The sequence below is a fragment of the Abramis brama genome (genome assembly GCF_963993115.1).
Source record: "Abramis brama genome assembly, chromosome: 10".
NCBI lineage: Eukaryota > Metazoa > Chordata > Actinopteri > Cypriniformes > Leuciscidae > Abramis > Abramis brama.
Window position 1 is genome coordinate 6409232 of NC_139972.1, and position 13046 is coordinate 6422277.

At 40.3% G+C, this 13046-nt stretch overlaps 1 protein-coding gene across 2 annotated transcripts; it reads right to left on the bottom strand.

Moving 5' to 3' along the window:
- Nucleotides 1–1085: 1085 nt before the first annotated feature.
- LOC311090771 (uncharacterized protein) lies at nucleotides 1086–12804 on the bottom strand. 2 transcript variants are annotated; one of them, XM_084126285.1, is made up of 4 exons: nucleotides 12342–12804; nucleotides 3341–3384; nucleotides 2928–3162; nucleotides 1086–2672 (listed from the first exon to the last, which is right to left on the bottom strand). In XM_084126285.1, the coding sequence occupies exons 3-4, from the start codon at nucleotides 3010–3012 to the stop codon at nucleotides 1804–1806; spliced, it is 954 nt and encodes a 317-aa protein (XP_083982411.1). In that variant the 5' UTR covers nucleotides 3013–3162; nucleotides 3341–3384; nucleotides 12342–12804; the 3' UTR covers nucleotides 1086–1803. The 2 variants fall into 2 exon arrangements, with proteins under 2 accessions (XP_083982411.1, XP_083982412.1); XM_084126286.1 differs by lacking the exons at nucleotides 3341–3384; nucleotides 12342–12804 and having other exon boundaries at nucleotides 2928–3306.
- Between the last annotated feature and the right edge of the window lie 242 nt (nucleotides 12805–13046).

Consider the following 13046-nt stretch of genomic DNA (forward strand, 5'->3'; position numbering starts at 1 on the left):
ATTTAATAACAAATGATCATTGCGACGGAAGCGAATCAATCAAAACTAACTTTAGCTGAAAAATAACTTTATTAAAGAACCACTATAAAGCCAAAACAATCTCTGTTACCTTAAATTATACGTTTATCTCTGTAAAGCTGCTTTGAAACAATCTACATAGTTAAAAGCGCTATATACTGTAAATGAGGATGACTTGACTTGACTTGAGTTTTGTTCAAGTTTAATGATGTGCTCCAGAAGAAAAGTTCACAGATACACAGAGGCAGAAAGCACACCCTGTTTATTTTTACAAAAGCACAATGTTTTGTTTCAATTGTAAGTGGACACACAAAAAAAGTCTGAATGACCAGTCTATTTTGCCACCAGCGCATTTGTTGACCCCAGAGGGGTTGAATTGTTTTTTTCCAGACCTGGAAGGTTTTTCCCAACCTGCAGATGAGACTTGAGTCTGGATGAAGATGTGAAACTTTTCCACACTGAGTGCATGTATGTAAAGACCACCCATTGGCCCAAAGACAGAGTCCAGTGGTCTGGATGAAGGTCTAATGCGTGTACGTCTTTTCAGCGCTCTAGGTAAGTTCACTTAATTTATTAGAATTTAGTTTCAATATTACTTTAACTCTATGCTTAACCTGACTCCAATTTCAAATGATAATCAAATTTAGATCGTGTTTCTTATTAGAAAACAATCATAAATATTGATTATGACTTAATTTAGATCTTTGATTATTTTCTGAGTATCCCATACTTTCAGTTATTAATTCATTAAGGGACCCAATGCGTTCCAGGTTTACGTGGATTTCACGCACAGTCTTGCTAGTCTGATCTTGGTCAGAGGGTGCAGGGTTTCCTAACACCTCTTTAGTCGGATGCCTAGTGCTCACTCATACAAAAAAAGTGTAGTTTATTTAGTCACTTCCGTACAACTTGCCATGTTAGTGATAGACAGAACTCAAAGGTCTTCAGATGACGTGTCCACTGCTCCGTTCACATGCGCCTTTAGTTTGACCTATCCTGGACACAGAGCTGCAGTAGCGCCAGCTTCGTCATAATCTACTAAAATAATGATTTCAGGAGAGTCCAGACTAAATCAAATATAACATTTTATTTGTCAGGTAAAAATTGTATCATGCTAATAACACAAGTAAATGATTAAAAGCCAATTCATAAATAATAAATACATGACATCACTTGCTCAAATATTACTCCAAGAGTAAGAAATGCATTCCTGACAGAGACACACAGTGGTGTGTGAGTGTGTTACGAGTGTAAGACACTGACACAGCACTGGGTGGGGGTTTTCCTGGTTACAGGTTCCCCCCGTCTGCTCTGCCACTTCCCCTTAAATACCCAGACCAGAACAAAAGGGTTATATAATAGTTTTAGAGTTGTTTTGGTTAATGTACCCCAGGGGGTAACACCTGGTTTCAGGGGAGAGGGGAGATATCTTGAAGAGACACCACCCAAAAAGGAGAACAGAAGTTCTCCTAAGTTTTCAATCTTTCTCATTATACCAATGACTGCAATGAAATCAAGACCATTTTACCAATCGCACTGAGACATTTAAAATGATGCCAAACATGAAAGGGAAAAACAATAGATTTACAAGATACCTCATATGTTATATATTGACAATCTAAGTGAACTTTTAGTGACTTGAAGAGGGAGAGGGGTGATGCATAAACAAGGAGATAAGTTTGGACAAGACAATGTCCTGTGGTCTTTCTTTGCGATCTTCTGTCCAGGGTGCGTTTTATTGCTTTATTGCAAAGTGAGTTCTCAGCTTTGGTCTTAGCAGTAAAATCAGTTCTTACATGTATACGGTTTCTCTCCAGTGTGAATTCTCATGTGTGTATTAAGGTGTCCTTTCTGTGTGAAACTCTTCTCACACTGAGTACAGTGATACGGCTTCTCTCCAGTATGAACTCGCTCGTGTACTTTCAGGGTTCCAGACTGAGTGAAACTCTTGTCACAATATGAGCAGTTGTAAAGTTTTTTTCCAGAGTGAACACGCATATGATAATTGAGAGATATTTTCTGTGTAAAACTCTTCTCACACTGAGTACAGTAGTACAGCATCCCTCCAGTGTGAACTCGCTCATGTTTTTTCAGCCTCCAAGACCGAGTGAAACTCTTGTCACAATATGAGCACTTGTAAGGTTTTTCTCCAGTATGAATTACTTGGTGCTGTTTCAAATTGCCCACTGTGTTAAAACTTTTCCCACAGTCACAACACACATAATCTCTCACTTCATCATGTGTTTTCTGATGCTGTTTAAAACTGTCCAGCCTTGAATAACTCTTTCCACAGAGAGAACAGACATAAGGCCTCTCACCTGAATGAAATTTCAGGTGTTTTTTTAGATTTGATGATGAAATAAAATCTTTACCACACTGATCACAGTTAAATGGTTTTTCTCCAGAGTGAATACGCAGATGAACACTGAGAGTTGATGCTTGAGAAAAACTCTTTCCACACTGAGTGCATGTATACGGTTTCTCTCCAGTGTGAATTCTCATGTGTTTTTTAAGGTGTCCTTTCTGTGTGAAACTCTTTCCACACTGAGCGCAGGTGTGTGTCTTTTTGGCTTTTGTTCTTTGAACTGTAAAGTTCCGATGTTCCTCCTCCACTTCATTCAGTTCTTGTCTTTGCTCTTTCACTCCCACCTGGTCTAAAATACACAGAAATACAGTTAGAATCAGTTCAAGTGAACCCTTATTTAATAGCAGAAAGCAACAGAGAGCAGATCTTACACTTTTTGTTCTGTCACTCACTTGTTAATATAGTTAAAATTTGTTTGACAACTGCTATATACAAGGTTATGATCATTTAGATGCATTTCTCCATCATTTATTATCCATATACTGCTTATTAATTCACATCTACCAAAGCAGTCAACAATGAAGAATCAAGAATGGACACCAACCTATTTGTTCCTCAGTATCTTCATGTTTTATTCTGGATGGTTCTGGATCATTCATGTCTTCAATCTCCTCTTTAATAAACTCCATCTTTAACAGTCACACAGATTTCAGCTGCTACTCCTGGAGTTTGTCCTTCTCTTGTAGGATGATGGGAATATTCCCAGTATTTATTGGTGAATTATTGTGGGAGGGGCTTCACTGCAGGTGTGAACTGTGATCACTGTGTTTTTATCCAATCTGCATTTAAAAAGTACAGAGCCATCATGTTAAACTGCTGCTGAAAAACCTCTTTGTCTCCAAAAGTTCCCTGTTTTCAGCTCATTCATTATGGTGATGTCTGAGATCTTCTGTAAATTGGCACATTAAGCTCATTTTATTGGTGTCAACAGGCTGAAACAAACTACAGCATCATCACCTTTAACTTCAGTTCTTGTCTTTGCTCTTTCACCTCCATCTGGTCTGAAACATATTAAAACATTAAGTTGTTAGAATGAGTTCAAGGAGGATACATGCAAATTTTCAAGTGAACCCTGATTTAATAACAGAAAACAAGTGAGATCTGTATATGAAATATTATATTTTTGATGTACCAAAGGTTAGTTTTGTCATCCTCTTGTTAAAGGTTGCTGTAATTTATAGTATTATTTTCAGAATTACTAGAAAGTCTAGTTTCAATTTTTTGAAGTGTTGGTGCTTAATGTAACAATATCTATTGTAAATGATAAATCACGTTTGAGATTTGTGTTGGCTACTGTATACAGGCCACAAGGGCACCATACAGACTTTATCAAAGAATTTGCTGACTTTCTATCAGAGTTAGTATTGGTTGCAGATAAAGTCCTAATTGTTGATGATTTTAAAATGCATGTGGACAACGAAAAAGATGCATTGGGTTTGGCATTTAAACACATTCTTAACTCTATTGGAGTTAGACAACATGTGTCAGGACCTACTCATTGTCGTAATCATACTCTAGATCTAATATTATCACATGGATCCAATGTTGATGCATTGAAATTCTGCAGCAGAGCGAAGACATCTCAGATCATTATCTAGTCTCATGTAAACTTCATTTAGTCAAGGCTGAAGATGTTTCTTGGAGTTTTTATTTTTGATTTAGCTAGGTTAGATTTAACGGTTATAGTTAGATGTGTTTTGTTTTATTTAGTTCTTTGATTTGGCAACACTCGTGCTCTTCTTTTCATTTGGTGAATTTCATAGTATTTTGTTAAAGTTCCTATTTTTTGTTTTGACTATATGTGGCCGCAGGAAAATAACACAGGACCAACCAATATAAGTGGGGTTTGTATTTTATTCCTGATAATTAGTTAGGAGTTTCTGTTTCTTTTCTTGTAGGTACGTAGGGCAAAAAATCCACAATAAAACAAAATACAGTGCCAGTATATCTTTGGAGCACACAGCAAATTGTTCACCTCAAAAATAAAAGAAATATAAAAATACAATTTGTCACTTCTTATTGTGTGCAATAATAAAGAACAAAGCAAATAATGAAACACCAATAACAACAATACGGTAGTGGTACTTCTGTAAAGAAAACATAACATCTTAGAACTGCATGAACAGTTAGACTGAAATAACACTCACAAAATACACCTGAAATGACATAGCGTGGATATTACTCACTTTTTCCTGTGTTTCTTACATTACACACTAATAACTCACTTCCACGCGAACAGGCCTCGTCTATACATGTGGTGCGTTAGCTCAGCCACACTCACACATTCACGCAATCCTGCGTAAACATCCAACTCCCTGAATAATGACAAATTACACTTGAACAGCAGTCACTTGCAGCATAACTCTCTGACTTCATCGCGCGTTCACGATCATTTCCCCGTTAGCATATGCAATGACGTCACCCGATGCCTCTTAAAGGACCCTCCAGTACATTTTCTGTAGATTTTCTAGGACAGACCTTGGCTCATGGTGCACATTTGAATGCCGTCCAGCATTTGGCCTCCTACTACATCTGCAGGGGCCACAACAGGAAGAGTTAACACCCTCGTAGCTGCATCCAGCCTTTCCTCAGTCTCCAAGGCCTCAGCAGGCTCTGACAGAACATTGGTCAGAATCCACTGATTCTCTGCTGCGTACCACATTGGGCGCATGCCCTATACCTTGTTGGCCAACAGACTGGGTGCTAAGACCTCTTACTGCTGGTGCATGAGATCTCTCCTCCCTCAAAACTACACCCTCCTCTGAATCCTCAGACTCTACTTCACTAAGGGACTCAGACTTCTCCTCTCGTGCCTTTGGCAGTCTCCTAGGGCGGGAGTAGGCTGATTCACAAAGGGCCTGATGTCTACTCTGTTAACTCTCTTTGTAGGCCCTCCTTCCAACGGCTCCACTGTGTAGGTGTTGTCCACAATCCCTACTACCCAATATACGATTGGCCCCCAGGCATCCTGGATCTTGTGACGGCCTACCGGACTGCTCCTCAGGTACACGAGTGCTCCGACCTCGATCTTCGGGCAATAGATTCTATCCTTGTGCAAGGAGATGCACTCAGCAGCCTTCTGTTCAGAATATTCCCTGGCCCTGGCATGAGCATCATTAAGACGCCTTTGGTTAACCAACAGCCAGTTGTGTTTCTGGTCAAAAACTTGCTCTTGTCCTAGAAGGGCATCCACAGGCAGGTAAGGATCAACCCCAAACAATAAAAAATATGGAGAATAGCCAGTAGTCGTGTGAGGCGTTGCATTGTACGCGAAAACCAACTCTGGTAGGTATTCAGGCAACCGTCTTTTCTTTTCAGGTGGCAGTGTTCTCAACAGGTCATGTAACGTGACGTCTTGTTGAATGGCTCACACTGAGCGTTGCCAGTGGGGTGATATAGTGTGGTGCGGCTCTTTTTCACCCCATAGAGCTTACAAAGTTCAGCCACAACCTCACTCTCAAAATTACACCCCTGATCAGAATGCAGACGTGCAGGAATACCATACTTCATAAACCATTCTCGAAGCAGGACCTTGGCTGTGGTATCTGCCTTTTGATCTTGGATAGGGAAGGCCTGAGTGAACTTTGTAAAGATGTCAGTGACAACCAGAACATTCTCCTGACCATTGGTTGCGGGTTCCAACAACGTAAAATCCACAGCAATTACCTCAAGCTGTCTAGAAGAACCATTTCATGGGAGGGTGGACCCTCAGCTGTGGCAGCTTGGTCATCACACAGCGTTGCATTTGTTCACATCATGGTGCATCCTTATCCAAAAACACCGGCATCTCAACAAGTGAAGGGTGCGCTCGATACCTTGGGTGTCCCATAGAATCGTGCACATACTACTTCTTCTTCAAATTGAGGGGTAGCAAGAACTGATAAAAATTCCCGTGCCTCACATCCTCAAAGACACGGTACAGTAGACCCTGGCGCTCCTTAAAGATGTTACAGTGCTTCAGCATTGACCAAACAGGTTTTGGAAGAGCTTTTAGTTCTTTACCATAGGGTCTTCTCTTTTGATCCCAAAACTTCCTGAATCCACCAATCACGGTGTCTTGTTGTTGGAAGCTGGTCAATTCATCATTTGAATATCCTGGAAAGGTGGGTGCATTTCCCTGACCCAGTCCATTACCTTCATTGAAGTTGGACACTACAGCCCGCTTTACAGCTGTGCATCCCAGCAGCCACAAGTGCTGAGTCCAGGTCTGAACCTTGGTGAATCCATCCGCAGACTGCCACACATCCATCGTACTCTGCGTCCTCTGGGGCTGGCTCACACTCCTCTGCAAATGGCTGTCTAGATAGTGTGTCAGCTACTGTGTTTCGATACCCCGGACGATACTGGACATCAAAATCAAAGACAGATAATTGTGAAATCCATCTTTGTTCAATCACTCCAAACTTTGCTGTTTTCAAGTGGCACAGAGGATTATTGTCAGTTATCACAGTAAATCTGGACCCCAACAAATACCCCCTGTACTTCTCAAAGATCGCCCACTTGAGAGCAAGGAGTTTGAGCTTCATGCTGCAATAATTTCTATCATTTTTTTCTGTGTCTCTCAGCTGTCTACTGGCAAAGGCAATAACACGTTTTACATCTCCTTGTTTCTGATATAAAATGGCGCCTACTCCCTGATCTGTCTCCACAATAAAGGGTTTTGAATAGTCAGCCACCTCTAAGACAGGTGCACTAGTAAGTCGATCTTTGAGGGTGTCAAAAGCAGTTTGACATTGTTCAGTCCATAGACTCCCCAACAAGACATTAGTTCTACAGGAGCTTTCAGTGTTCAGACATGAATTCACCACATCATGAAGTGGACCAGCTATCTTGGAGAACCCCTGAATAAATCATCTGTAGTAACTACAGAGCCCAAGGAATGATCTCAATTCCTTCAGTGTAGACGGAACCGGCCACTGTTTTATAACTGCCACTTTTTGAGGGTCTGTGCCAATACCATCAGCAGATATCTGATGTCCCAAGAACACAACCTCTGACTTAAGAAAGTGATTTTTTTTTTTTTGTCCTGCAGCCTGCTCAATACAGTTTCCAGCCTTACCAAGTGCTCCTGGAATGTTGAAGAATACACCAGGATATCATCTAGGTAAACTAACAGAAACAAGATCATTCATGGTAGCCTGCATCAGTCTTTGGAAGGTTGCAGGTCCATTGCAGACCCCGAACAGCATACGCAAGAATTCAAAGAGGCCAAAAGGGGATAAGAAAGCCGTCTTGTGCCTGTCTTCTTCCGCCATGGCCACCTGATGATAGCCGCTTGCTAAATCAATTGTCGAGAATTGATTTAGCAACGTACCAGCACGATTGGTGATGTATAGGCACTATTACTTTCTTGTCTGAATCCTTTCCTCGCCATTCGTGATATGTGATCCTTCACTTCTTTATACTGATTTGGAGGAATTCGACAATAGGGCTGTGTGACAGGCTCATCATCAGTTAAGTGGATTTCATGTTTGATGGAGCCTAGGTCTTCATCTTCTAGGGCAAAGATATCGATGTATTTCGTCAACGAAGACCCGAGCTGAGCTTGCTCATTCTTGCTTCCTCCTACATCAGTCTTATCCAAGATAACGTGCACACGGTCTCGGTCTTGCACATCCCTCATATTTAAAATCACCTGTTCAAGGTCAGCCGAGATCTGTTGAAATTTTACTTCACACCGCTGCGAGCTGTCCACACACTCCACCTTTGATAAGATACCCAGACGGGTCCTAGGTGAAAACCATACGTCCTCCTGAGAAAAATTCAGAGTTTTAACAGGTATGCAGGGACAATGCGAGTCAACGAGGGTGGGGATGACTACCAGACCTCCTGGTAACGGAGTACTGAGCGGCTCTAACAACATAGACTTCCCTGACCAACATGCCTATTGAAGCCCATCGTTGTTATTGTCACCACTGATTCTGCAGGTATGCGCTCAGTCCATTTTCCAGCTACACACACAACGGATTTTCTGTTCACAGAACATGTCTGGACTTTCTGGAAAACATGTCTCCAATCAGAATCTAATTTTCCCCCTAAGGTAGTCTCAAATATTCTGCTTGGACCAACTGTTCACATTGGCTGATTATATTCATTCCTATGATACATGGTACTGTTTTTCCAGAGCTAGAGATGTCTTTGACCACTAGGAAGCCACAATTCGGCATCTTAATTCCCACTGCCTCCACCTCAAGCTCTAAGTAACCCAGGTAGGGTATATCAAGACCACTGGCCGCTGTGAGCTTTAGCCAACCAGCCATGGAGAGAATGTCGTCATCTTTACCACACAAATGGTCTCTAAAAAACTGCTTAGTTATTGTGCTAACCTGACTGCCTGTGTTCAATAGGCCTTTAGTGGTGACGCCACAAATTAAAAGGTCAACAAAAGGACATGTACCAACAGCAAGTTGCAATAACTGGTCACCGGTTGGAGGTGCATCTCTTGAGTCTGTGTGTCTCCCTTGAGTCTTGCCTGACTCACATCAACCGGGGATTCTCGTTTCCCTGGGAGTCACAGGATACAGGCCAAGCTGTTCTAGAGCTCTGCTTCTGAGGGCAATTCTTTGCCACGTCCAGCGACTTGACACTTGAAACATATTGGTTACCCATCCTCAGTGAATTTTGGTTGTGATTTAGGCATAAATGTTTTTACCCTGGTACTACCACCCCTTACAGTCAGATTTTTGACGGCTTGAGTTAGTTCACTAATGGCTTTGCCTTGTTTGGCTACCACTTCGAGAACATCCTCTAAGGTGACACTTTTTTTCTCTTGCACCCTGAGAATCGAACATTGCGTCATGCTAGTACTACATCGAGACTTAGTAGTTTTTGAACTCCCTGGGGGCTCTTCTACAAACCAAAGCTGTGCTTCATCTCGCACCTCTATCATCGTACACCTAGGGTGGTCTCGCATTGAGAGAACATTGAGAGGGCATGAGAAAAGTCTATTATGTTTTCCCCCCTCTTTGGCTGTAACAACTGTGCAGGAGCTGAGGTGTGCTGCGTCTATCTCTAAACGCCTCCCTAAGGTACCCAAACAAATCATCAACCCCATCATCAGTAAAACTGCGAAGACTTACCTCTTCCAAGGCTGTACCCCTTAACAGAGACATAACAAAATCATACTGATCTTGGTCAGACTGGTGCCTAACACGCAGGACCCGCTCGAATTCCTCTATAAAATCATCGACTGACCTGCCATCTTTCTCCATATCACCACACAATATGGTGATATGTGCCTTTCTCTCGGGACATACACATAAGACCTCTGATTCAGTGAGGAAATCGCAGCCATTGCTTGATCATGTTTACTTTGCAACTCTCAAATTTTCTCTGTTAAATTAGCTCCACCATGATCATAATCTCTGTATTGTTCTGTTAAATTAGCTCAGTGAGTGATAGAATCATGCCAAATCTGGAAGCGCATGTAAAAGAAAGACGCAACTGTACAAATCGGGTTATTTCGGGAACTTTTTTGCCCCATGCACACAAGAAGTCATTTAGACATTTGCAACAGTTTATTTTTTTAAAGGTGCTGTATGTAGCTTTTCTACTAAAATGAATCCTTTTTTTATTGCCTGTGTGTGAAGGCGTTGTAATCTCACATTAAAATGATCCACTTTGCGGGTTTTGCAATTACCTCTGAAAGCAAGTATTCTTATTTTTATGTGAAGGTGCCGGGTCGGATTTACAGCGAAATCCAATGACGTGACCTGCATGCGCGCTCCCGAGCCTCTCGCCTCGTCTAGCCTACTGACTTTATACTCAACAGCGACGACACTGCAACTTATGACATGGACTTATGACTTAGCCTGTGCAACTTATGACATGTCTGATAACACTAAGAAACGACCTGCTCCCAGCACAACACAGACTCCAACACAAACTCCACATATTGATAAAAAACAATAACAAGTTTTTTTCTGCTGAAGCTCGTATTAAAGGAGAACTCCGGTCAATTTTAACATTGAGCTCATTTTTTTGTAAATTTGGAGTGCTGTCAGTACAGAGAACAATGACAAAAATCGGTGTTGCCTACACCGTGTTATCCTCTTTTAAAAATTTGCACCCTGTTGACTTCAATGGGGCAAGTTTTAAACCTGCTTTTAGCCTCTTAACATCCTTGATGTGTCATTACAAGTGCACCAGCCATGTGAGTGATTCCTTCAGCGTGAACACGGGTGAATCTGACTGCAGTAGATGTGAAATATATTAATAAAAGTTATGTTAATTCAGCCAGCGCACATACCTGTATTTACATCCTGTTTTCGGTCGAAGTCCAAAGTAGTCGATTGTCGAGTTCACGCGCGTGATCATAGGTAACTAAACCTTGCATGAATTTTATCCCGAGCCGGCAGCAATCACGTGGGCTTTCACGCTAAACCGTCATGTTGCGAATGGGAGAGAGAGAGAGAGAAAAGTGTGTGTGTGTGTGTGTGTGTGTGACAGTGACAGTGTATGCGCACGCTGTATGGTTGCTGCCACTGAGGTATAGCCCCATCGACGTGGTTGTGTATGATTTGGCAATAGGGGACAGCTGGTGAAAAAACATGTTTAAAAATTATCGGGAGGTCGGGAGGTGCTTGTAACGTGCTCGGCTCGGCTCGTAATTCCTCTCACACGCTGCGAGCCGCGACCATGCGAGCATCACCGATTCCACTCGATTTCTCCCGAGTGAAAAAAATCATCTGCAGCAAAACAAAAATAATGTCTGTGACTGTTTTGTTGCAACTGATAAGACACAAGTTGTTTTTGTTATTGTGTTTCATCCAAAAACGAAATGGAGATTCATTTTCCTAATTAAAAAAAAAAATCTTTTTATTTCTTAAAACATGATATATTGTGAGTTATTACTGATAATATATCGATCATCGCAGTATCGCCATATCGTGATTTTATCGGTATCGTGAACAATGTATCGCGTATCGTGAAGTACCCAGTGATTCCCAGCCCTACTTCTGTTATGATTATGTTCTGAACATTATTATGTGTAAGTGTTGTAAAAATGACACGTTTTTTTCCATTGAAATGCATAATTTAACTACATGGAGTTGAGGAAACAATAATAACATGATACCAAGTCCTGTAAAACATTTTCAGACATTTTGCATTTTAAATCACATTGCAGTGTTAAAATGTGGGTAAAGAACTTGAACAAGTAGGGTCACGGTTAAAGAAATCACAATATAATGAAAAAAAACAGTTGTGCAATTTTTTTTTCTGAGCTCTAAATATTGTTTACTGCATCACTTTATATATTCATTAAGTAGGTTATTGATTTGAAAACTTTTAATATCATAATATTTAGAAAATGCATTAACGTTATCCCGTATGACATTTTGACTGGTGTCGTCACATGATTCTCAGTTAAACCGCTTAAAATACATTGTTAAAATTGAGATTTTAGTAATAAGTAAAAAACATCCCCATAAAGATAATAACTACTTTGATGTGCAGTTTTAATCTATGCAGATTTACTTAATTAAAAAATCAGCCCAGTCATTCTAGAATGATTCATTCTTTCCAAATAGACATTCAAGTCATCTGGTGAAATTGTTTTCATATCGCAATATATAGGCTATCACAGAAAGATAAAATAACGCAATGTAATTTTTTCCCAATATCGTGCAGCCCTATAGACAATCAACACACACACGTCTTCAGATTCACTGTCTTTCAGCTGAAGGATGCATGAGAAAAGACGTTAATTACCGTCCTCCCTAACAGTAACTGCAATTCATCTAATACACAGGTCACACATATGGCTATAAACATACATTAACATCAAAATGAAAGTTAAACCCATTTAAACGACATTTCCACAGACTCAATCCACCAAAATGATATGTGGAGTTTTCTTCTTTTTTTTTTTTTTTTTTACTCAAACCAGCAAACACAACAGTAGAGACAAAGCAACTCGTAATGCGAAAACAGGCATAAGGTCAGGCAGCAAACTTACATAAATCAGTCCACAATAGAAAACAGTCCAGGGCAGGCAGCAAAGAATCACGAAGAGAATAAACAGTCCAAGAGTAATCCACGGGAAGACAAAAACACTGGCAGAAACGCTCAGAGATGTTCACCAGGGCAAAACAAAACTTCAATGAGGAACGTCTTCTTCATCTGTGTTTTTCATTGGCAGTTTGCAAACAAAGTGCATTACCGCCATCTTCAGGATTGAGGTGTGAACTCATTGGAATGTAATTTTATATATGTTACTAAAATAAAAATAAATAAAATAAAATAAATTAAAAATAAAAATAAAAAAATAAAACCTAAATCCTGAGTTTCTTTCATAAAGATCATAACATCTTGAATTATAGATTGTGTGCCAGGCAAACTCAATAGGTTTTTTAAACTCACTCCATTTTCCGTTGCCCTCTCTAGTTCTTTCCTTTTTATCAAGAGTATATGTTTTACATTTCCCACTTCTCCACAATTATGAAGTATACCTAAGTAATGTTCAAGTATATTTTTAAGTATGCTAATGTCAATACTAGTAGTAAACTTGTAAGTGTACTATTTTAATACCGCTTGGGACTAAATTGGCCCACTTTTAGTATATAAAAGTATATGTTTAAGTGTAACAGTAGTAAACTTTAAGTGCACAACTAGTTCATAATTATGTTTCTCATTTGTACGGCAAGTGAACTTATGGGTATAC